This window comes from Talpa europaea (genome assembly GCF_964194135.1).
Source record: "Talpa europaea genome assembly, chromosome: 4".
Classification (NCBI taxonomy): domain Eukaryota; kingdom Metazoa; phylum Chordata; class Mammalia; order Eulipotyphla; family Talpidae; genus Talpa; species Talpa europaea.
Genome location: NC_140070.1, coordinates 115,290,931 through 115,317,151, shown reverse-complemented (window position 1 = coordinate 115,317,151; position 26,221 = coordinate 115,290,931). Strand labels below are relative to the sequence as shown.

At 46.1% G+C, this 26,221-nt stretch overlaps 1 protein-coding gene across 5 annotated transcripts in view; it reads right to left on the bottom strand.

Annotated features, from left to right (window-relative positions):
• Positions 1–261: 261 nt before the first annotated feature.
• The window catches only part of IGF2BP2 (insulin like growth factor 2 mRNA binding protein 2), a gene marked incomplete at both ends in the record, with an annotated part of 164,187 nt that continues 138,227 nt past the window's right edge, over positions 262–26,221 (bottom strand). For 2 of the 5 annotated variants that reach the window (XM_084232397.1, XM_084232398.1), the window contains 9 exons: positions 262–354; positions 1,581–1,694; positions 3,298–3,429; positions 4,799–4,873; positions 9,166–9,282; positions 10,020–10,088; positions 20,647–20,775; positions 23,326–23,461; positions 23,777–23,899. In XM_084232397.1, the coding sequence (XP_084088523.1) occupies positions 262–354; positions 1,581–1,694; positions 3,298–3,429; positions 4,799–4,873; positions 9,166–9,282; positions 10,020–10,088; positions 20,647–20,775; positions 23,326–23,461; positions 23,777–23,899 (988 nt within the window). Of the gene's footprint in view, positions 355–1,580; positions 1,695–3,297; positions 3,430–4,798; positions 4,874–9,165; positions 9,283–10,019; positions 10,089–20,565; positions 20,776–23,325; positions 23,462–23,776; positions 23,900–26,221 lie in introns of all 5 variants that reach the window. The other 3 variants (XM_084232396.1, XM_084232399.1, XM_084232400.1) reach the window with 3 other exon arrangements.

Sequence of the window (26,221 nt, the reverse complement as noted above, 5' to 3'; positions counted from 1 at the left end):
TGGATGGTGAAGTGGATGGCTGGGAAGCCTGCAGAGGCCTGGGGGGAGGCGGGAGGCTGGCGTTGGAGCCTCGGGCCTCCTGCCTCCCTCCTGGCCCCTAGGATCCTCAGGGCCTCTGCGGAGTCCCTGGCGCCTCAGCAGACTTCTCATTCCTCAGGATGGTCTTTGGTTTGCTCCCGATCTGGCTGGCTGTGTTTGGTCTCATTCTGTCAGGTGTTGGAGGGCTACATTCATCCGTTGTTTGCTGTGCCTGTGGGAGCCTCACTTGCTGCGCTGTGAGGCAACTCCCTGAGGGTATTTCTGCTCCTGCTGCTTCACGAGTTGTACAATTTCCCTGATCTTGCGCTGTGCAGTCTGCAGCAAGGGAAAGGAGGGGTGGGGGAGAGAAAGGAATCCAGACTGAGGACATGCAGTGGGGGTGGGGCTTGGTGGTGGTAAGCCCAGGAAAACATCATCTGAGGTGGTGGGGGCCATTTCTACTGGGAGGCAGAGTTAGCCTGCACCCCCACCCTCAGAACCTTCCAGTTAAGCTGGACACATAGGATAGAAAGCAGAACCAGGAATCGGTGGTCACGGGGGACTAGGCTCCTTCCAACTACTTACACTTCAGCTTCCCGTTGGCCCCACCCACCTTTCCAGGGTCTAGGAAGAACATTAGTGTGATCACTGGGAAAGACAGACAGTAAATGGGATGAAAGGAAGTGAAAAAATGTCCAGACACTGGAGAAAACACATGGATCCAAGCCTGACCCCTTACCACCTGGTGCCCACTGCAGGGAGAGCGCTGCAGTCTGAACTGCAGGACCCTGGGGGCTCGGACCCATTCCCAGGGCGCTGGAGGAGCTGCGGTGTGAGGGCAGCAGAGGTGGGTTGGCCAGGTTCTGATGGTCATTGTCAAAGGGCATGGCCCCTTCCCCAAGGTCAGGTCTCCGGGCATGGGTCTGGCATGGGAGAGCAAGTTGGCAGCTGGGGCAAACCTTGAATGTGAGTTCAGGCCGCCGCCACTGGACAAGAACCAGCATTGCTCTTTTTCTATCCCCAGCCCAGCTAACAAAAGCATCTAAAATAACTGGCCATCGTATGCCAAGTTGCTGACCCTTGAGAAGGAAAGAGCCACCCTGTGCAGGCCTGTGTCCTGCCGGAGCTGTCCTGTGAGATGGAGAGCAAGTGCTCCTGTGATGGGCACTCAGCCCGCACAGTGCAACGTGACACCAACATGGGCTCTCAGGGCCTGGCTGGGGAGCCCCAGGTGCCCTCACCTGGTAGGTAGATCCCAGCATAGAAGGTCTTGCCTGAGACCTGAGTCGGAGGGGAAGGGAGCAGAGACCTCGCACTTGAGCACTTCAGGAGCTGGAAATGTGCTCAGCCTGACCCCCAAGTTCTATACTGTCCCCAGCCTCCTCTAGTGCGCCTGGGGGAGGGCAGAGGTGAGAAGGCATGTAACAGCTCCCCAAGTCCATCTGGGTTGGGGTGTCAGGATGGTGGGGCATGTGACAGGTCCTGAGGCCACTGGATAGGACATCTAGAGCTCAGAGAGCTGAGGAGAAACTGGCAGGAGGGACTGGGACCAGCATAGGTACCTGGCTAGCAAAGAAATGCCCGATAATTCTGACAATCACTTCCTCATTTTCATCTGGTGTTTGGTCACGAGGCACGATGACTTCTGCGCTGGTTAAGTTCTGCAGTTCATTCACCTGCACAGGGAGGAAATCGAGGGCTCAGGAGGCGCAGTGAGGGGTTGGTAAAAGTCAAGGAGGACGCCTTGGGCTGCCCTATCTCTGGTCACGTGGTGCCGTGTTGGTCCAAATGGACCTCGGAGGCTCGCTGATGGCTGAGTTTTCTTATTCCATAGTTCCCGCATGCTCGCAGTGGCCCCGGGCTTTCCAACAGTCCAGGCACTACCTAATGTGCTTTTGCAGGTGCCCACCATGAGCTGACACCCCTCTCGTCTGAATCACCAAATAGACTTTTTCACTGGATCCTGCTGTGTTTGCTGCTTGTCAATTTCAGCCCGCCTTCCATATCCCGCTTATGCTGTTCCTACCCTTGGATCATGGTTCTCACTGCCCCTTCGGTGCTGCCCAAGGCCCACCTCCTCCGTGAAGCTTAGCCCCTGCTGAGCCACCTTGTCTAATATTGTTTCTCGTACTCCACGGTCCTTCTCATCCGCCCCAATGAGACCACACTTCTTGAGGGTTTGCTCCCCAGCCTCTGGCCCCTGGCATAGTGCTGGGCACAGGTGGGGTCAGTAAGTGCCGAGTGGACAGTTGACAGTCCTGGGGAGGGGGCACCTAATTCAGTGTCTGGATCTAATAACCACACAGGACACTGACAAGCTCTGAGTCTCCTCCTGTGGGCTGTTTGCTCTCCGTGGCCTACTACATTCTAACTTGCCTAGAACTCTGTGTGCGCCCATGGGTGTCAGTCACATTCCTTGACACAGGGACCACCCTGCAAGTCCTGGAACTTCATCCTTTTATATAAAGTGACCCATTATATCCAGGACTTGGCTTTGATTCCTCTGAAGAGTTTCTGTGTACACACACACTCAGGACCCCAAGTACCGCCCACATTCCTGCCATATAACACTGCCGCTTTACCAGCAGGGAACATCTCAGGGCTCATCACCCCATGAGGGGATAAGTCATTTCTGGGACATACTTATGTCCCAGATGGATCTACTCATTCCTATAGACTTCAGAGTTAATTCTTTGGCACTTTTCAAAATATGCCATTACTGCCACTTTCAGATTAAAACTGATTATTTTCCTGAAAACTATTTCCCTCTCACCCACTACCCTATTGCTAACCAGCTCCCTGGGAGCAGATGGCCAGGTCTGGGCACTAGCCAAAAGAGACTCTGTAGGAGGAGGGGGAGTTAGTACCCCCAAGGCATATGTTAGGAGCTTTTCAAAGTCAGAAGAGAGTGTAGGACACTGGACGCCAAAGGTCTCTGAGTGTGAAATTCAGAGGTGACAACACTGTACCAGGTGGGTGCATTCTGGGTGGGATTCTGCTTCCTTAAATGCATTCTTGCTGCTGTATGTGGTGGGTATAGAGGGGGCAGGGGCAGCTGCCCTGTCTTCAGGAAGTGGAGACTTTTGTCCCCAGCATGTGGCAGAGATGTGTTTGGGGGTGCAAGATCCTGGCAGTTTTTGTGCCTGGCTCATGGATTTGGGGCCCTCAGCTCTGGAGTGGTGATGTTAATTACATTTCTGTCTTTGAAGAGTCATTGGTGGGGGTGTGTGTGGGGTGAGCGAATGTAGTCCAGGAGAAGCCAGCATGGAGCACACTTACGGTTTTGCCACCCTTGCCAATCACCCGGCCAGCTGTAGAAGAAGGCACCCGGATGTGGGCTTCCAGCTTCACCTCTTCTTTGGGGTTAAAGAAATTTTCTTCTTTCAGTTTCCCAAAGATCCGCCCCTGGGCCTGAGAAAGCAAGACAAGACTGGCAACTCTCAGCTGCCACTCACCTACATTGGCAGTGCTGCTAATGGAACTGGGGAGCCCAGGGAATGGCACCCCCACACCCCCAAACCCACAGGGGTCAGACGCAGGAAAGTTGTGTGCCTGCTTCAGGTCCCTCAAAGACCTGCCACATCCAAGGAAAATGCACTCTTCGGAAAATGCGCAGGGCACTCCCTGTGGCTTGCCCAGGATTACTGCCTCCTCTGGGAAGTTTGCTTAGTTTGGGGGGGAGGGAGGGTGTGCAGGGAAGAGTGGAGGGGAAGGCAAGAGGGCAGAACTCTGATCTCTGGCACCTGCACATGTCCGGTTGAATGAATTTGTTCAGAGAATTCTTAACTTCCACCAGGATATGTTTGGGCCTCTGGTTATTACAGGATGGAGGGAGTGTGGTGGTGACAGGATACTATCAGCTTGATCTTGCTTTTTGATGTGTGACTCCAAAGCCCAGAGGATTTTTTTTAAATTAAAACAAGATATTTTACAGAACCTAAAATTCATCATTCTTCAGTGACCTTTAGCATATTCGCTGCATCATGCACCCAGCGCCACTACACAGACGTCTCCGCCCCAGATCCTCCTACTTCCAGCCCCTGCCAACTAGTCCATCGCCTGTGTCAGTGGATTTGTCTTTTCTGGACATTTCCTGTAAATGGAATCATGAGATGTGGTCCTCTGCGTCTGCCTTCCTTCACTCAGCATGTTTTCTAGGCTCATCCATTTCCAGGTTTCATTCCTTTTTACGGCTCAGTAGTTGACCATGGATGTGCCCCATTTTGTTCATCCATTCACGAGTTGAAAGTGATTGTTCTCAAGTGGTTCACATGTGTTAATTTTAAGACCAATTGTAAATATCTTTAATGATAAGGATTATACTTTAATAAATGTTTCTGACTTTTAGAAAGCCCAGCTTATAATTTTCCTAGGGGAGAAAAAAAAGGCAAAGAAAACAAAACTCGGCAGCCATCAGACCAGGCTGTTTCCCTATATTCATTCCCCCAAAGCTGGGAGGACACAAATGACTCTATGAGTTTGAAACATCCATCCTCAAAACCATGGCTGAGGGGTCCAAGATCCCAGAGGACCATGAGCTGGACGTGACAGAGATCTTTCCACTGGGGAGAAGAGGAGACGTGCTCTGGGCAGAGGGAGCAGCCGGGAGGTGGGGAGACAGACAAGCGGGGTAGCAGCAAGGGCGATGGAGGCTGGGCATCCAAAAAGGCTCTTGAATGTGTCTCTGAGGTGGTTGCATCTGCTAAAAGTCCTCAGCTACCCCTACAGAGGCTGCCCTGTGTCCAGGGCCTGCAGGGCTGAGGTGGCCCTTGGCACTAACCTTGAACTGAGCTTCAGGTGGTCCGGTGATGATGACCATCCTTTCGCTGACATCTGGGCTTTCCGCGGGGGCAATCTACAGTTCACAAGGACAGAGGAAACACTACTGCCGAGCTGTACCCCCAGCCCCTTCTTTCACATCTAAGCGGATGGCACACAACACAAGGAAGATTTTATCAGGATTCTGCCTCTGCACCTGTTTCTTTGTCTGACCCCTGTGGCCTCCACTCTGCTCCTAGGAAGTGACAACCGTAGTGCTGCCTATCAAATTTGGGCCTTTGGTCACCCAGGCAGGGTTGGAAGCAGGTTAGAGTGGCTGCCCATCCCTGTGGGGCACCAGCAAATAGGTGTCCCTTCACAGAGCCAAGGGGGACCAGAGCTCCAGGAAGAGGAAGGTACAGGCTCTGCCAACCCAGTGGGGGCTCTGGGGGGAAGGGTTAGTCCACAGAGGCATTACCTTGGAGCCAGCTTGTGAGCAAGCTGAGCCTGGCTCCACCTGCCAGGTCACAGGCTGCAACCTGAGCTAGAACGGGGTGGCAGGCGATCCAAGTATGCCAGCACCAGAGCAGGAGAGGAAGACCGGGCACCAGCAACGGCTCTGCGGGCCCTATCCGCCCTGGCTGCTCAGTTCTCTCATCTGTGAAATGGGGAGACTGAACCTGGAAGCTCAAAACCTTTTAGATCTCACTCTGTGATACCCAGTTCTTCTATAATATACTTTAAATGGTGGATCAAGCGAATTTTTTTTTAAAGAGAAATTCTTATCTATATTTTTCCCTGCATGCCTTGCCTTATTCCAAAAAACTCTTAGGTGGCTTTAACAACGAAATGCAATGTAGCAAAACTTCAGGCAAAATGAATTAAAAGCGCACTAGGCATTTAAGAACCTGAGGCTGAGCAGAGTGAGGTTAGTGGACAAACGCACCTGCCAGGCTTAAGTCTAAGCTTCTGAAGAGCTAAGACACAGGACAAGTTCCAGGCTCAGTGTGTCCTGAAGCAAAACAAGACCAGTGACTCGAGGGGGCACCGTCCTGGGACTGAGAAGCCATCTGGGCACAGTGAGTGTGCCTCACGCTGACGCACAACTATGCATTCCTTGTCTCCCAACCTCTGCTTCTCAGGCTGGGGCTCCCCCAGGCAGTAACACCCTAATCCCCAGAGTCCAATTACAATTTTGTGGATCATTCCCTAAGTCAGGTTCCATCCAGGGCCCCAGGCCACTGTCCCAGCTTTACTGTGAAGACACAGCAGGCATAGGCTGACCCGCGCCACGCTCTGGAGGGAGCCTGGGTGACATCTTCCAAGAGGTAGCAGGCCCTGCCCACTCTGTGGCATGAGGAATGTGAGACACAGGCCATCAGTGAGTGAACTTTTGGGGGGACTTCTTTTGCTGCAGGCAGAATACCTGACAGCCTTCAACTGCAGGGCAGCAGCCTCAGTTGAAAAAAGCAGGTAGCAGTGTGTCTGGGGACCCAGGCCATCCAGCACTCCTCACACCGCCCTGCCCAGGAGACTGCCCTATGTCAGGAACCCCACTTCTACTTCCAGAACCATAGTCAGCATTAACCTGGGTGGTCCTTATCTCAGGGAGTAAATCAGAGAAACCAGCTGATGGACTTCGGGGTTCTCAGCTCTTACCCAACCAAACCAAGAAGGGCTGAAAGGCTAACACATGTAGCCTGCTCACCAAGTCAGTCCTGGCGCCAGTCCCCGCCCAGTGACCTCAGGGCCACTTGCTAAGATTCTGAAAGAAGCTCCACCCACCCTGTCTACTCTCCCGCCAGACCAGGGGTCTGAGAGCCACACGCGAGCACCTGCAGTTTCAGAACAACATTCTATAAGCAAACTCCCTCAGGAGGACCAGGAATGAAAATCCCACTTTATGAATGAAGCAAATGGGACCCTAAGAGGTACACTGTCTGCCAAGATCACAAGGGAGCAGGGCTGGGAGCAAGGACCAGGAACTGGGGTCTCTGTCTGGCACTGCTGACTGGATTTTGTGCGGGATTCTGAAGCACGCTGACCAGCGCTCCGCAGGGAAGGCGTGTGGTGAGGCTCAGTTATTGCCTGCAACCAAAGTGGCCATCTCTTGGGGTACACCTCTGAGTCCTCGCTCCACCTAGCCCCTTCTAGCACCCTGCAACCACCTGTTAGTGTGACATTCTTTCCCTGCCCCTCCATGTGGCTCTGGTAACTAGCAATGCAGGACAGAAGTTTCTGTGGAGTTAGTGCGATCATCCTTCTTGCGTGAAGGACAGATGCTTTCAGACATCCATTGAGATCAAGGGAGTCTGGCAAAGACCAGACTGATGTTTAAAAGTAGGAGATTTTGCTGTTTCCATTTTGAAATACTTCTCTTGAATGTCTAAGATAGCAGTTTTCTTTCTCCCTCTTTAAATATCTGAAGGAACAATTTTATGGCTATTCATCAATATCATATATTAATACATCAAGATGTCTGAGGTGTCGATTGCATCTGCATATCTATGCGTATGTCATTATTGAGATTCAAAAAACAATAAATAAATAAAATAAAAGTTGAAGATTTTGATTGCAAATGCTTGGCCTTGCTGGTGTCTCTCCTCTTCTTTACTGTTCTCCTGGGGAAGGAGAAGCTAACAAGTGGTTGTTAATCAGACATCTCTGGCGGAAGAGCCCACTCTGTGCCCCTGGTCAGGCCTGGCCTCTTTTCCCATCACAGAGGACATGAACAAAGTGACATGGGACCACACAACCTAGGCCGGATCCTGGAGAGGCCATGTGGTGAAGCCCTAGTGATGATCTCTCTCTACCTATCTTCCCAAGCAGGAAATGCTGGAGTGATTCTGATGCAGTATCGGGTTGGTGCAATCAACACTGGCCCAGAAACTGGATAACCTGGTCCAATCTCGGCGCTCATGCACCATAGCTTTGTGGCCTTCCACAGGTCAATGACTCTCTGGGGCCCTCTTCCTTATGGGCAACAGTAAACAGGGGGTTACTGCTGTAGTTGGCCCCAGGAGGTGCTCAACACCCTTCAGGCAGCAGATCTGAGATGGGCCAGTTTTGCCACGCATGTGCTGGCTCTATCCCTACACCCCTCTGAGCCTCACTCCCTCCAGGGATAAAGAGGAGGGTCAGTGAGAATCCTTCAAGTGTCTTTTAGTAGAAGCCATCGCATCCTGTCCCCTGCATGGGATCTCAAGCCCCAGGGCTGCAGACTGGGAAAGACCCAGGTGTAGGGAGCTCGGGGGACTTCACACCTCACCTCCCACCATAGGACCAGGGCCTCACCCGCAGCCAGCCCACTGGGTGCAAAGGCCCCAGATGCTCTATCAGTGTCCCGCAGCATCAATCCCCTCCCCCACAACCCCTTTCTTGCCCCCACACCCTCACCCAGATGGTCCACTTTGCAGGTGAGATAAGTGAGGCCCAAGAGGGGAAGTTATTTACCTAAATAACATTCTTTTATAGTCTCACTGCCACCTCTGTTCTGCACCACTTAGAGAGACAGAGAGAGAGAGAGAGAGAGTTTCTCTAGCATACTTGCTGTGGGAGAAATTCAGCAATTCTTGGGAAGAAAGTGTGAGTATTCTTTCTCTCCAAGTCATGAGACTGCTTGTTGGGAATTCTGGGTTGTCCCATGGTAGCAAAATACTTTACATAACAACGGAAACTCTGTTTCCGACAGTGTTTCATGAGGCTTGGACGCGCTCAGCATGCTGCCCGTGAGTCAGAGCCGAGCGCCGGGCTTGGAGCAGGACCAGGGCAGAATAATCCTTCCCTTTCAGCCTCTGGTGACTCTTCCCACTGTGCTGGAGCAGGCAGGCTGCGGGCATGTGTCTCGCTCCGTCTGTACCCACGGCCCCCCATAAACCTGGGGCCTCCACCCTGCTCAGCCCAGGGTGCCCTCAGGAGATGCCACCACCTTTTATCTATCTGTGGTTTTATCATCACTTCTCAAAGAATTTGTCACTTGAATTTTTTTTTTCCAAAGGTAAAGGGTTTTTGCAGGAGAGGCTAATTAAAGCAAAGAAGCATTGATAACTGATAAGCATATAAATCACTGGCTCAACTGAAGTCCACTCCTTTAGCGAGGGAAAAAATCCCCAGCCTTTCTTTGCTTTTCACCTTCTTGAGAAGAGGACAGTGGTAATGTCAGAGGACTTGGCTTATCTGTTACTAATATTTTTCCTCATTCATTTATTAATTGAAGAAAAAGAAATGAGAAGTAGAGGTGAGAGCAGAGGGGACTATCCTGGAGGTAAGTTTTCTGGGTCCCGCTGGCTCCTGCCCCTGGTGGTGTGAGAGCGGCCTAGGACTGGCAGGTGGAAGGAGGCCATGGGTGGAGGAGGGTGGGATGCAGGTGGCTGCTGAGAGCAACTTTACCTTGATGGAGGCCCCCGCGAATCTAGCCAGCTGTTTGATGTGCGCCCCCTTCTTCCCGATGATGGCGCCCACAGCCTGGGTTGGGATGAAGAGATTCACAATCTCCTGCTCTGGGTACTGCAAGAGCAAGACAAGACACAGGCATCATCCCCACTGGGCTGCTCCTGCCGGCAAATGCCGGCACGCAGCAATTATCAAGCATCTCCCTAAGGAAGTGGGCATGTTGGTGAATGGACACTTGTCTGCAGGCGTGAAGTGTGAGCAATTACCTGAGCACACCTGAAAACCGAAATGCACCACCTGCCATTCTCTGAACTTGCCAGATAGCTTTCTTGTCATATACAAATGTGATCTGCAATTCTCCTGTGTCTTCATCCAAGATATCAAGTTATAAAACACCTAACTAAGGGTGGGGAGCACTGTGTTAGCAGGAATGAAAAGCCCAGCCCGTCTGTGGCTGGGAATGGCATGTTCACCAGAGCAGGGTCATGTAAAAACAAGACTCCCTGACCAAGTGTCATAGTGCCGGCCAGGCCACCAGCATCCATGCTGTGGACTCTGGTGGGATGGGAGACCATTGCCTGGACGTTGTTCCAAGGTCTTTGGAACTCCGCTAGCTCAGCCACACCTAATTTGAGCCCCTGGTTACCTATTGGCACCAGCCTCTTGACACCTATAGATCTACATGCACCAGTGGGACTGCTGAAAGGGACAGCGCTGTCCTCTGAATAACGTGGTGGCTTATATTCCTCTGGGATGACCTGGAGCGAGGTCCAGCACTTGCACAGTGTATATCCGCTGTCTGTCCAGGACTGCTAGGGCCAGCCACAGTTCAGGGAGAAGAGGCCACTTACGGAGTGATGATGCGGGAATGGGCCGAACTGGTGAGGGGGGTACAAGCTGGAGAAGTATCCGGAGTGGGTCTGCAGTGGGAGAGACACAGTCAGTGAGCCGGTGCCCTCAGGGACACTCACCCTCCTCAGGGAGCTGCACTGCCACACGCAACACAGGCTCTCTAAGCAGCACCCCACCAGCCTGCACACCGGGCCCCTCGAAGTTCAGATCTGGCTCCTCCCTCCCTGGAGCACTGGACTCCTCTCTCCCTGGAGCACCACGCTGCACTGAGTGCTCATCATTTCTAAGCCGAGCCAGGCCTTAGGCTTCCTAGAGACCTACCATCTTTAACCTGCTCTCAGCTAGAGAGCCAGGGGTGGTGGCTTCTATTTTCTGGGGAATTGTGAATGGTGGATTAAAAGGAACAGGCAGTGTTAGGACACTATGAGATACTCATAAGACACAAATGGGAAGCTCCTGGGAAGTCAGATCAGTGAGTTCCATCAGAGAATTTCAGCAGAAACGGAGAGACGGAGATGGAGAAATTGAAAAAGAAGTTGAGAGAGAAGAAAAAGAAAAGGAATGATTAAATAAACTGGGGAGGGAGAGGGAGGCAGAAGACAAGAGGGCAGATGTGCATAAAAGAAAACAACGGTATTGACAAGAACATTTAAAAAAAATAGTAGCTTTCTACTGAAGACCTACTGTGTACTAGGCACTAGCTACTTTCTATCTATTCATAAACTCTCTTAATCCACACAGTAGTCCTGCAAGACAAGGATATGTCTGATTTTAAAATTCTTCTGGGCAGGTCACTGATCAGTCAGCAAAATCCAGGTAACTTCACTTTAATGACCAAGTAAATGCTGACACTCCCTTTATAGGTGAGGCAGTCAATGACTCTGAGCTCCAATCCCTGCTCTGCCCCCCCCCCCCCAGAACCCTTCTCCCAAAATAACCTTCCATGAAGACAGTTCCAACAGTGGTCATTCAAGAGACTTGCAGTCGGGGGACATAACCTTCCTTTGAGGGCCCTTAAGCAAATCTCATGGTATCCTCCATCTTCTGCCTCTCCAGGGGGACTGAGTTCCCAAGCACAACCTCACCTGATGACTCACTAGGGACAAAACGAAACTTTTACCCCTTTTTGAGCTTGGAGGACAGAGTGCTGGGTTTGTGGAAAGAGAGATGTGCACACAGGGGGCGGTTCCCCAGGGATGCTCCAGCCCAGGCCTGCAGGAGCGCCGCCTATGGGAAGGCACCGTAATCATAGAGCCTTTGCTTTCACTTGGAAAGAGGCTGCAGTGAAGCCTGGTGCCCACAAGAGGGTGCTATGAGACCAGTGTTCTCTTGGCAACACCGAGGGAGGCTAAGAAGTCTGGCTCACTTGGTTCTGAGTTTATTGAAGCATCAGTTGTTTGTAGACCCTGTCCTTGACCTGGGGCTTGTCCTGCCATGGCGATGGGAGAGAATTCCTGCAGCTTTTCTGCTCAAACGTCTATCCTGGAGAAAGCAAGTTTCTGTCTCTTCTCACCTAGAAAAACTTTCCTTCGGCTCTCATAAGAGAAATTGTTTTTTTGAATTATGGTTTTCCTTTTCCTCACAGAAACTTGTGTAAGGTCAAGATAGACTGCAGTTATGCTCCCAATCTGGGTTGAAATATTCCTAACACAAACACCACCAAATTTAGATATACTAGTTGGATTTGAGGACAAAATTTAGCTGTAAAAGGTAAAAGGACAATCCCCATCCTCTTACTAATGTTATAGCTGGAAAACTGTCATGGGGAAAGAACCCTGAGCTCAGTAACTAGAAGCTGCTTGTAGCTGTGGTCCTGCCATTCCCCTCTGTGTGTGTGACATGGGATTTAGCTCAGAAGACGTGGGTCTGAACCACTAACTCTGTATAAAGTTGGAATAATTTGTTCAACCTTCCTGAGCTTCATTCACAAATGGATTAAAATTAATATCTATATCTTATAATACTGTTTGAGGGTTTATTCAATTGCTTGTTCATTCATGCAACATATATTGAGCACCCTCTATGTGCAAAGCACTGCTCAGATGCTATGAACACAGCTACTAAGAAAGAAGAGGTCAGGGCCTCCCTGGTGGCACAGGGGTTAAAGACACAGCACTATGAAGCTATCAGCAGCCACTGCTGACCGAGTTCAATCCCCAACCAGGGAGCTAACCCACATGGTGCAGCAGAACTCTCCTGTCTCCCTGCTGCTCCCCTCAGCCAGTGTATTTCAGTAGATTCACCTGTTCTGCTCCCCACTCTGTCTCTGGAGAATCCTCTCACCACCACCCCCACCGGCACACCTCTGCTCTACGCCCCAGTTCTTGTATGCATAAATAAATAAATCATAAAAAAAAGAAAGAAAAGGGTGCAGATACCAGGGAACGCATGTTCTTTGGGAGGCAGACAAGCCCTGAGGGACGAAATGAACTGGGCGAAGTGCGGAAGGAAGAGGCTGTGGAATGAGGATGACCGTGTCAGCTGGCGTGGTCTGGGAAGACTGGGAAGAGCCCCAAGTTGGGCCCTGCAGAGGAGAGGAGCTCCACTCAAGGGACAGGGGAGATAACACTATGCAGGGCTCACAGAGGGACAGAGCTAAGGGAGGGTTTGGCCTGTTAGGAAAAAAAAAGAGAAGAGGCTGGCATGTAAGAGCAGGAGAGTACAGCGGGATAAGCGGAGGCAGCCAGAGTGAGCTCAGCTGGTGCTGTGGGCCCTGCTCTGCACATGGGCTTAACCCACAAGAGCAGAGGATGCTGGAAGGATGTGAAGCATTTGATGAGGTCACAAAAAGGGAAGTAGCTACCATCAGGCACTGCACTGGCTCAGTCAAAAGGTGTTGAATTAGTTGTTTATAATGAAATGTGTTGTTTTTCAGGGAGTATTTCCTATTTCTCATCCACCCAAAGTTTATAGGGAATCTACAAGCTATAAACTAAATGGAAAAGAACTTTCTAAACATAATGACGAAAAAAGTAGCCTGTCAGTGTCGTGAATAAATATTCTCTTTAATGGGAAAGCAGCTGCACCCAGGGGATGGGGGTTGTCTCTAAGGACCTAGGACCCCAAAGTGGCAACTGGCCTACTGTCCCAGTTTGAGGATCCGTAACTATTTTATAGAGAGAAGTCACTTTACTTTTGAGTATTTCAAAAGCATCATGTTGGGGAAACTGAAGGAGGTTTGATTGTGAAGGTGTCCCTGCCAAGTGTCCCTCCGACCCCCAGAAGCGTGAGGGGCTAGTAATTACTACCCACTGGTTTATTTCACATTCTGATTGAGGGGAATTAGTGTTTGCTGGGGGGCAGGCAAGGGAGTCTATATCAAACACTTGTGAAAACTGAAAAGGGAATGAAAAGCAGTTGGGCTTGCTTTTCCTGGGAGAACTGCAGGGCCCTGGCTCTGGGCTGTTAAGAGGGTTGTTAATGCATGAGTTAAGTGACACTGTGGAGCATGAAGAAGTCAGGAGGAGGGGAAAGTAAGGGGTGGAGAATGTGCTGCGAATTATGTGAAATACTGCATGGCTTTGGAATGGTGTGACGGCAGGTGCTCTCCCTTGGAGCCAGGATACGGACACAGGCCTGGGAAGGGCAGTGGACTTGGCCAGAGGGTTAGTGTGACAACAGAGCCGTCCAAGATCAGAGTGTCAAAGTGCATCCCCACAGCATCTGCATATTTACCTCGGGTGCCTTCACAGGACAAGATCAAGAGTTGATGGGGACTAAACATTAATAAGCCAGCAAGAAGTAGAGTCAAGATTTGAATTCAGCTCTCTGTGTCTGCCTCTGCAGCCCAAGATCTTATTTCGTACACCTTGACCTGGAACACTTGAGTTCACCAGCTCAGGTACGGCCCTCAGCACATTCTATTAAACAGCTTCCTACGGGTTCTAATATACCTTCTATTGGGCTTATTAAAAACATAACTAGGCAATCAAAACTCATTAGACATATGAGTTCATATAGAGAATCAACAGCATTCAAGAGGGGAGCAAGGCCAAGGCAGGGAAGCAAATGATCCCAGTGAATTGATTCAGGAAAGAGAGCAAGCTTTTTTAAAGAGTCTGCTTTGAGTTCATGGGGAGGTTCAAAAGGATAATTTTTTTATTTTTTTTTAAGATTTATTTATTTATACAAGCACTGGGGTACAGGGCAGAGGCATGGGAGGGTGAGAGAATTCACCAGAGACAGAGCAGGGAGCAGAACAGGCAGAAGGACCGAAAACACTGCTGAGGGGAGCAGTGGGCGAGACAGGAGAGGTCTGCCGCACCATGTGGGAATCTCCCTGGCTGGCCCGGAGTTGAACTGGCACTGCAGAGACTGCAGACAGCTTCACAGTGCTGCGCTCAACCCTCTGCACCACCGGGGAGGCTAGGATAATTTTTTTTTACGATTTATTTTACAAGAACCGGGGTACAGGCCAGATGTGCAGGAAGAGGAGAGGATTCACCAGAGACAAAGTGGGGAACAGAACAGGATGAGTGACTGAAATACACTGCTGAGGGGAGCAAAAGGTGAGACAGGAGAGGTATGCCCTGCTATGTGGGTATCTCCACGGCTGGCGGGGATCGAACCGGTACTGCAGAGGCTATGGACAGTGCCGTGCTCAACCATCTGTGCCAAAAGGATAATGTTTTAATGTGGGAGTAGACTGGTAGGAGAAAAGAGAATTCAGTTGATCTTGGAAATTAAAGACATGATTGGTGAAGTAAAAGCTCAAGAGAAGTCATATATGTAGCAGAGCAGACACTCCTGAGAGCCAATCAGTGTTTGAGAAAAGTAACCCATGCAAAACAAAGAGCAACATGAAGGGAACACGTACCTGTCTATAAAGCGAGAACTACAGAAGGAGAAAATGAAGTGGATAGGGGAGAAACAAAACTAATTACAGACGCAAAAGATTTTCCAGAACCAAAGAAAATCATGAATCTTTACCTCAAAGGTTCAGATTCAGATTTCCAATTTCAAGGGTGAAGGCAAAGACTACAAAAGGCAACAAATGTACAGACAGAGGAAAAAGATGTAATCTACAAAAGATAGAGAACCAGGCTGGTAGCACATTTATCTGAAAACCAAAAAACTAAAAAAGTGTGTGTCAGAGTTGTAAAGGAACTGGGGCCCTGGCATTGAACATTTATTCATGTCTGAGGGGAAAGAAGAAGTATTTTTAGACACAAAAGTTTAGACATTTTACTACTGATGTACTGTTCCTGAAAAAAAAGCTGTCGGGAGGAAGAGAACTCTAGACAAATAACTAAAATATGGTAGACAAGAAACCATCTGCACTGAATGAAGAAACCAATACAAGTTTAACTATGAGATTAAACTGGATCATGAGATTGTCTATGAAAAAAATAATAATTAGGATGAAAATTCCAGATTATTTGGGCCTCCCCGGTGGCGCAGCGGTTGAGTGCTGGGTTGTGAAGCCCGCAGCCTCTGCAGCGCCAGTTCGATTCCCAGCTGCTCCCCAGCCACTAGAGGAGGGTCCCACATAGCGCGCAGACCTCTCCTGCCGCCCACTGCTCCCCTCAGCAGTGTACTTCGGTCCTTCTGCCTGCTCTGCTCCCCGCTCTGGCTCTGGTGAATTCTCTCACCCTCCCGCGCTTCTGACTGTACTCAGTGCTTGTTTAAATAAATAAAAATAAATCTTTTGTTTTGTTTTGTTTTGTTTGTATAGAGGCATGTTTTTATTTATTTATTTATATATATATATTTTTGTTTATACAAGCACTGGGTACAGTCAGAAGCGCAGGAGGGTGAGAGAATTCACCAGAGCCGGAGAGGGGAGCAGAGCAGGCAGAAGGACCGAAGTACACTGCTGAGGGGAGCAGCGGGCAGCAGGAGAGGTCTGCGTGCCATGTGGGACCCTCCTCCAATGGCCAGGGAGCAGCCGGGGATCGAACCGGGGCCGCAGAAGCTGCTGGCAGCTTCGCAACCCAGCGCTCAAACGCTGCTCCACTGGGGAGGCCCTAAAAATAAATCTTTAAAAAAAGAAAAAAGAAAATTCCAGATTATTTTAGAATAGTACAATCAAACCACATAAAAATCTGTTAAAAATAAAGATTGTGACAAACCATAATCCCAGTGTGAAAACAGTATACTACAGTCAAAATTGAAGAAGCCTTATAGATAAAAATATTTATGCAGAGGATGCAATTCATGAATGAAAAGCTTGGTTTTGTAGTTGTGAAGACAACTTTGACTCCATCAGATTTGCATCTTTCTAAATGCTCATAATTTCCCCAAAATTGAAGATTTCCAAAAATTCTTGCAAGAATTAGAAGATTAGAAATGTTCCAATAACCTTCACCCAGTATAAAGTACATATATTCACAAGATAATAAAAAAGAAGCCTTTAATCACTTAGAAATGTAAAGAAAACAAACAAAAAAATCCCCTAACAAATTTGGTTATGAAAAATAAATTAAAAGAGAGATAGAACCACAAGATTGGAGATTTAAAAGGCAACAGTCTGCTTTGTACAACAAAGGCAAAAAATGTACATACAGAGGAAAAAATTGTTATCTACCTTAGAAAAGAGTGAGGAGGTATGATCTCTCACCAAACAAAAGGCAAGGCTCTGATGTTTTAAGGAAAGATTTTATTAAATCTTTGAAGAAGAGAAAATTCCTATATATCTCTTAAATTTACTAAGCATATTAAAAGTTGGCCATCTTTCTTTCTTGGAGAAAAAAAAAATAATAGCCCTGCTGTTAAAATTGGCAAACAGATTATAAACCTATGGTGACTGTGGTGTAGATGAAGAGATGGGTGGAACAGCTGACAGTCCAGAAATCTGACTCAGTGGAAATGCAGTGTATGACAGAGCTGGCATTTCAAATTGAGTGATTAAAAAGATGCATTAGTCAATATGCAATTTGGGGGAAATTAGCTATCCAATTGGAAAAATAATAAAGTTGGATCCCTGTCTCAAAGTATAAAAAATATAAATTCTCTACGAATTATAAACATAAATAAAAACAACAAATCTCCCCAAATCAGCAACTGAAAATCACTTTAAAAAACATGGGAGAAGGGCCTCCTCTGGTGGCGCAGCGGTTGAGCACTGGGCTGCGAAGCTGCGCGCAGCCTCAGCAGCGCCGGTTCGATCCCCAGCCACAGGGCGAGGGTCCCACATGGCGCGCAGACCTCTCCTGCCGCCCGCTGCTCCCCTTAGCAGTGTATTTCGTCAGTCTTCCTGTTCTGCTCCCCGCTCTGGCTCTGGTGAATTCTCTCACCCTCCCGCGCTTCTGACTGTACCCAGTGCTTGTATGAATAAATAAATAAATCTTAAAAAAAAAAAAATCTTAAAAAAAAAATAAATAAATATCAAAGGCCAGAATACACAAAGGAAAACACCACTGACTGAACTGCTTCAACTCTTAAAATTTCTGCATGAATTAAATTCTGTTGGAGAGAAATCTGGAAATGAAGTGAAATCTGAAAATGAAGTAGATGGAGGAGAAACAAAACGAAAATCAATTACAGAAGCAAAAGATTTCCAGAACCAAAAAAATAAAATCATGAATCTTTATCTCAAAGGGCTCAGATTCAAATTTCCAATTTCAAGGGTGAAGGCAAAAAATGTACAGACAAGAAAAAGTTGTTATTTACAAAAGAAAGAGAACCAGGCTGGTACATGTACACTTTGATGCAATAGTTCCAGGAGTAGAGAATTTTCTTTCCGATATACTCATACACTGTGCAAAGACATGTATAAGGATATTCATTTTGATACTGTTTGTAGTAGAGGAAACCTGAGGATGTATAAAATGTCTAAAAATAATGTGCCAGTTAGAAAAATGAGAGTAAATTCATACAATGGAATACTATGCAGCCATTAAAGAGACTGAAGTCTAGCTATAGAAAGATGCCCCTGATGAGTAAGAAAACTTGTAATTCCTTATAGATGGCATGGTTACATCTGTATTTTTAAGTGAGAAAACATTTAATACATGTATACATATTATAGTGTTATATTTTCCAGGTGTGGTTGTTGTATATAATTTGGGAAAGAGAAGAAGAATCAAGTATAATCTATTTTAAATTATTATGGCACAAGACACCACAAATAAAGCAGAAATAATCTGGTGGAGAAGATTTATACCATGAACGTGGTTAACAGATATATAATTAGCTGTTACAAATAATGAAGGAAAAGGATGTAGAAAAAATAACAACAGCAGGTCAGATTTACACAGCAATTTACGTGCAGGTTTTAGCTGGTTCACTCAGTCTCAGAACAATCCCATGATACGTAGGCTTTTATAACCCCCATCTGACAGATAGGGACATGGAGACACAACAAGGGCCAAGTGGCTTGCCCAAGTTAAAAATAGCAAATGATAGCTCAGAAGTTCAAAAGCAGTCTGAATCCAGAACCTCTACTGCCTCTTAACAGACCAATGGGCAAGGAAGACAGACATTTCATTAGAAAGGAACAAAAAAGGCCAATAAACTCAAGAATTGAGTCTCATAACAAAAGGAATTATATTTTTAAGTATCAGATCGCAAGGAATAACCATTGGTAGTCAGGGCATGGGAGAAAAAACCCTCTGTCACACGTTCTTGATGGCAACAAGTATAGGGCACCCTTTTTATATCAAATTTATGTATTATGTGCATCAACATTTATATGTTTCATAATTATTTATTATAAAATTTATTAATTATTTATTATAAAATCATTATTATAAAATCCTTTCTTTGGCTCAGCAATTATATTTTCAGGAAATTTGCTACAAGCAAATAACTGGATAAAAGAGTGAAGATGTATTTATAAAGACTTCCATTATAGAGGAAAAACTTGGAATATATATATATTCATCATGTATAAATTATGTTTATATACACATATACACTTTTCTTATTTTAGTTCAGAGGGTTGCAGACTTTATTTGTAAAAATAAAGAGCCATAGGGTTTCTAACATTCTTACCAATTCATCTCTGCTATCTTAGTAAGAAAGCAAATAGACAATAAATAAATAAACAGTCATGGCTGTGCTCAAAAAAAAACTTTATTTACAAAAATAAGTGATGGGTTGATTTGACCTCAGACTGTTGTTTGCTGACTCCTCCTTTAAATGGTCAATTTTATAGACGTGGTCTCTTTTATTACACCTCTCCCCCACCATTTATGCTGCTTAGATTGAATGGGTAGCCTGATTTGGGGCTTATCTTCTAAGGACAGTATCTACAGCCTTTCTACTGAGAAATGATATGTCTACTAATACCATTTAATTGTACTAAGCTTGGACATTCTCAGATCTCACAGGGAAGACACGAATCTCTCAGCTGTTCTTACTCCTTAGAGCCATGTGACCTAGCAGCTGCCACTATCCCTCCTGCACCTCTTCAGCTCCCTCTAACACACACACACACAGAGCACACACACATGCACACATGCACACACGCACACACAACACACCCCACACGTAGCGTTCAGCATGCACACAGAGCGCACACACAGCACATACATACACCACACATACACAGCACACCCCACACACAGTACACATGCACACATCACACAGACACAAACAGCACACACGCAGAGCACATAGCATACACACACAGCACACACAGGACAATATTGTTTAAAGGAAATTCTTTAGTTTAAAAGAAAATGAATATAAGCCTAAAGTAGCAGTATGAGAGATTGAGAAAGCTTAGAAGACGTGATATAAACAAGGATTGCAGAATGTGTGTGTTCCCATGACAAAGGACATCAGTGCCAGCCCATGTCTGTATTTTGTTGGCAGAACAGCACAATGGGTTCAGCTGTCTATCTGTACAGATAACCCACAGAGCTGCTAGGAATCCTCTCAATGCAGTGACTACACCAGAGACCACCTCTCAAAAGAAAAGGAAGCTAATGTAATGTTCACCAACCTGATTCTTCCCATTTTAACAGTTTCATAAACCCTGGGGAAATTTTCCTTAAAAAATAAGCAATGTGGAGAAGAAATAAAAAAAGCTGTCAAGTATCCTCAAACCAATTTGGTAATGTATTGATCTTAAATAATATTCGTGGATGGGAGCAACAAACTGAAAACTCATAAAGTTCACATTATTTCCTTGCTACTAATTATGACTCGAAAAATAAATATTTATTGAGAACTTACTAAATACCAGGCATTGTGCTAAATGTTCAGAAACACACACTGTTATTTTGTTTAAAAAACTGCAGATAATAAAATATATGTGAATTGTAGACATAGGTGTTTAAGGGGGTAGTGGGTGGGTGTGGGTGTGTGCGCTTGTGCACTGCCAAGAATCATCCAAGTGCTCTAATATTTTAATAAAGGAATGACACCCATGAAGGTTCTTATTTGAGTCAACAATCTTTTCCCAATGCATAGGCTTCTAGTGATGAATTTGCTGGTAGTTTCTCTCCTTCCTAGCTATGACATATACTAAGGTTAAGAGCACATAATTAGAGGATGGTCTAGTAATATTAATCTGTCCATCAGGAAAAAGTCCTAGAAATGGAGGATTTGTCCTACAATCACTTATAAGCATGGCCTTTGAATTAAAGCTTGATTTACCTTTGATTTAACATGGCAGGGAAATGCTACTACAGGAGGTGGCCCGAGCATGAGCAAACCTCTGAATGCTGAGCTACTTACAGTGAAAGGGTGGTAGGGGGGAGCGGGGGGAGCTCCTCGGGGCCCTGCTGGTGGAGGCAGCACGGACAGTCCTGTTGAAAAGATGCCAAGTGCGCTGAGGTTCAACCCTGGGATCAGATTGGCTTGTTGCTGGGAACAGAAATGGAAAAAAAGATGAGGGGAGGAGCCAGAGAAGCCCAGCTTGCCTGGGTCAACTCCCATTGTCTGGGTGGCACCAGAGTCTCTTATTCAGCTCTGCCCTGGCCCTGTGGACCTCTGGCCCACCCTGCTACTGGGGTTGGTTCTCCAACCTCCATCTGGCCATGGCATTCCTTCAAAACTCTGCCCCTGAGAATGTCTACATATCTTCACACAGCCAACGAGGCTGTTTCTGGGGACACGAACCACCTCTTCAATCTCTCTCCAGTTAACTCCTCAGTCCCAGTCTGCCCAGTCCTGCTCCTCTCTCACCACTGGGCCATCACATGATGTCTGTCTGCAAGGAGAGTGCTTCTCCCCTTCCCTCACCTGGCTAAGTCCTATTCATGTGGGCTTCACCTGAGTTCAGGTGTCTCCTCATGTAGGAAGTCACCTTGCACCCCAATGATGTCAGCTCAAATCCCCTTTTTTTGTGCCCTTGCAACAGTGCTTATCACAAGGTATTTTAAGTCTCTTGTTCAGTTGCCTCTTCCCTATGTAGACCATAATTCCTAAAAGCAGGATAGGAACTGCCTTCCTTAGTGTTGTGTTCTCAGTGCCTGGTACATAGCAAGTACTCAACAAATATTTGTTGAATGAATATTTTTTAAAAAGTCCAATCAATATTTTTTTTCTAGCTATATTCAAGGAAAGCTCAGACCTCTTGCCAGGATACCACAGATGCCTACACCACTCCAGATTCAGAAGGTTTACAACTTTGGCTTTTCACCATTTAGTTGCCAGCTTCATGGTCCTCTTGCTTGGCTTAGTTCATATTTAAACATGGGGATGTTCCCATGAGCTGGGATGATTTTTAACACAGCCCTGAGAGGCCCCGGATGTGGAATCCCACCCTGGACGGGGTCCAGCCTTTTCGTTCCCAAACTTTTATTCAGCGGTTCCCCAACGTTTCCTATTTTCTTATCAGTGGCTCTGGTTATCCAGTAACTTGCCCTTCTTTTAGAATGTTTAGAAAAGTAGAGCTGGGATCCTTAGTCTTTGCCCAGGTTGATATATAAGATCTAGCAGTTTTGCTATTCAGCTATCAATGTATGACTTTGGTAGAGAATGAATTAAAGTGATGGGCTTGGGTGAAGATGTTTGGAATACCCATACTCTTTGGCAGCTTTTCTGGGTGTTCACAGGAAAAGATGTTTATCATAAGATGTCAAGAATCCAAAAGAAGATAACGAGATTATCAGACAACTCTTCCACTGACAAGTACACAGAGCAGGGGGAGAAACGGTCGTTCTGGAGTCTTCTCACCATGTCACTTAATTGTCAAGTGATATGGGCTGCTACACTGGGGGCTGGGCCGAGGTGGGGGACAGACTGCTGACCTGAGGCACAGGACTCTGTGGAAAGTGCTATGATGAGGATTTAACCTACATACAGCCTGTGTTCACATTTACTACTCCATGAAATATCACCTGCTCTGGGATTTTCCCCTCAGTCTCCAAGAGGGATGAGAACAGTTGATAACTGTTGAAGCTCGAATATGGGCACATGAGGGTTTATCATAATATCCTTTCTATTTTGCATATGGTACAAAATAATTATAAAAAATGAAAAGTTTTACTCCTCTGAGCTGAGCTTGAGCTTAGCTTGGACAAGTATTTTTAAATTTTCTAATGCCAGACTAGTGTCTCCCTATTATAAAGAGAGAACTAACTAGCAATCACAGGAAGGACAAACCTAAATCAGTTTTCTACAAGTATTAGTGACTTAGGTGGTTGACAACATTAAATGGACAGTCTAAAGAAGTAAATCAGTAAGCAAGAGATAAATCAGACGTTAATCTTAAAGTATGATTTTTTAAATTAGAAAAGAAAAAAATCCCCCTTCTTAACATACCAGCTATTTTAATTTTTGCAAGTAGTCATCTAATTATTTTGATTAATTTCATTTTTTTAAGATTTATTTATTTTTATACAAGAAACAGGACACAGGTCAGAGGCACAGGAAGGTGAGAGGATTCACCAGAGACAGAATGGGGAAAAGAACAGACAGGTGGACCAAAATACACTGCTGATGGGAGCAGCGAGCGCGCCAGGAGAGGTCTGCTGCGCCATGTGGGTTTTTCCCTGGCCAGCTAGGAATCGAAAGCGCATTGCAGAGGCTGTGGACAGCTTCACAGCGCTGCCCTCAACCCGCTGCACCACTGGGGAGGTCCTTGATCAATATTATTTTTACAAAGAATAACCCTAGTTATATACATTATAATCTTTTCCCAATTAACATTAATTGTAAGCAATTCCTCACTTTACAATCTTTAAAGTGATGACATTAGTGGCTTCACCCTATTTTGTCCAACATTTGTAATACTTTACTAGTTGCTTTTCTGATTATTTACATTCCTTGCCCTGGAAAGGCAAGAATAACTCTGTGTACCTATTATAAGATGCTTTTTCACCAACTGAATGACAATTGTTGTTACAGAGGCTTGGGTCCTACCTGAAAAGACATGTGAAAGCAGTACAGAAGAAAGCACCAGGCACTCACATTAACAGCCAGCATATCGTTTTCAAAGGCCTCACGCAGCTTCTTCATAATCTCTATCTCCGCGTTGGCACAGGCCTCGATTGTGCCCTTCACAGTGATGGTTCTTTCAGGATTGTATATGCTCAAATCCTGCAAGCTGGTCATGAAGAGGAAGAGAAAAATTTCTTTTTTTTTTTTAAGGAAAAATAAAATCCCAGAAGTTTCAAAAACAATTCTGATGGAAGAGGCAGAGAGAAGGTGGATTATGGTACAAGGTATCTGCCAATTGCATCTGAAATCTTAGTAGTGACTTAGATCATATCCGTAATAGAAAATGTTTTACTGGGAACTATAAATATTTGTTCTGATGGTGTTAGAGATCATTACATCACTTATGATTTATGAATGAGTTATGCATATCAAAATGCTCGGACTGTCCATTATTAGGCAACAATCTGAACTTGTGACTTACGATGAGATTGTTATCTTGGTGCCTGTCTCATGTTCAATTTTCTTCAAGTTTCTGCCTTCTTTTCCTATCAGCCTTCCGACCAAGCCATTATGGGCCAAGATTTTCAAAGGAATCTCTTCAGCTCTAAAAAACAATAATTTGACACTTAAGGTAGACACAGTGGTTCCTCCCACGAGCTATTATTTTGCTTTTTTCTTACATCAGAATCATTTTTGTAGGTGCCAATGGCCATGGGTTTTAGGAGAGGCTGGGTCCCTCACCAACCCCATAGCAAAAATTCTGATTAACAAAAGCCAAACTGGGCCTCCCTGGTGGCACAAAGGGTAAAGTCTCAGCACTATGAAGCTTTCAGCAGCCAGTGCAGCATGAGTTCAATCCCCGGCCAGGGAGTTACCCACATGGTGCAGCAGACCTCTCCTGTCTTGCCTGCTGCTCCCCTCAGCAGTGTATTTCAGTAAATCCACCTGTTCTGCTCCTTATTCTGTCTCTGAGTATCCTCTCAACACCCCCCCCCCCGCACCTCTGGCCTACACCCCAGCCCTTGTATGCATAAATAAATTGTTTTAAAAAAGCTAAACTATAGTAATTAAACTCCCTGTTGTGACTGGATGGGAATGAGCACATGAGGAAGATCTGGCCAAGAAGTTGAGGCGAAGTCTGTTGGGGGACTTCAGGAAGTGTTTCCTTGTTTTCAAAAAAAGGCACAAGTAAGAATGACATCAGCCAGGTTCAAACCACAGCCCTTCTGACTCCCACAGAGACACCATTTTAACAACCGACAGGCCAGAATACCTCTGTGACAACTCTACAGAGATCAGCTGAGAAGCATGGTACCCAGGCCATTATAAAACAAAACAGGGATTCTATTAAAAGGGGTAGGAAAATTTGTGGCATCTGACATGTCTGTTCATATTCCTTCCTCCTACACAGCATGGCAAGGAGCAGACTAGGAGGAAATCCCCTACATCAGGGTTTCTCCCTTGGGAGGGAAACAAGACTGGACCAAGAGTTCAATATCCTGGTTTGTCTAGGGGTTGCCTGAGGGATTGTTTTCTGTCTCGCGTGACTCAGAGTGCTGACGAGACTGTTGCAAGAGTTTGGAAGCCGCTGAAAACACAGCGTGTATGTTGCAGCTACAGTTCTACCATCAGAAGTCACAGGGAGAAAGAAAGAGGTTAGAAAAAGTTTGACAGGTTCTAGAATCCTTTGCAGGGCTAATTACCAAAGTCTTCTCCTGAATGAAGCCAATATACAGCAAGTTCCCAGCAAAAAAATTACAAAGCACGTAAAGAAAAAACAAGGAAACATGGCCTAATCAAAGGATCAAAATAAAACCACAGAAAATAACCTTAGAAATGTTGGTCTATAAGTTAGCCAACAAATAGTTTAAAAATAACTGTCAGAAAATACTCAATGGCCTAAAATAGACCATAGGTAAACAACTAAACAAAACTGGGAAGAGGATACATGAATGAAATGCAAATATCAATAAAGTGATATAAAGTCTAAAACTATAACCTAACAGAAATAAAGGAGCTGAAAAATACTGTTGATCTGAAAAATTCATTAAAGGGGTTTAACGTGATCAACTTAAAGATTGGTTATTTGAAATCATCAAGTCAGAGGAGGAAAAAGAAAGGAATTTAAAAAGTTAAGAGAACTTGTAGGACACTATCAAATGGACCAATATACCCATCACCGAGGAGGACACCAAGGAGGAAGAGAGAGAAGGGATAGGGAATTTACATAGAAAAATTATGGTGGAAAACTTTCAGAATCTGAGGAAAGAAATGGATATGCAGATTCAGGAAACGTAAATAACTCCAACAGGGGTAAATCCAAAGAGAAGTGCACTGATATGCACTATAATTCAATTGTCTAAAGTCAAAGACAAAGAGAGAATCTTGAAAGTAGTAAGACAAAAACAATTAATCACATATAGGAAAGTTTCCATACAACTATCTGTGATATCTAAGCAGAAATTCTGCAGGCCCAAAGGGAATGGGGTGACTTATTCAAAGTGCTGGAAGGAAATAAAAACCCCTGTCAACTAAGAATATTGCATCTGGCAAAACTGCCCATCAAAAATAAAAGAGAGGAATAAAAGGGAACCAAATAAGGGATGGGGAAAAATAATAACAATAAAATAATCCCCAAAACAAAATTAACAGGCAACTACAAATCAGAAATACTCTGCAGGGGAGGGATATTCTGCAGGGATCAAAACAGAGGAGGGAAGGGCCTCCCCTGGTGGCGCAGGAGGTTGAGCGCAGTGCTGTGAAGCTGTCCGCAGCCTCAGCAGCGCCCGTTTGATCCCAGCCAGCAGGTGAGGGTCCCACATGGCGCGGCAGACCTCTCCTGTCTCACCCGCTGCTCCCCTCAGCAGTGTATTTCAGTAGATCTGCCTGTTCTTCTCCTCACTCTGTCTCTGGTGAAACCTCTCAC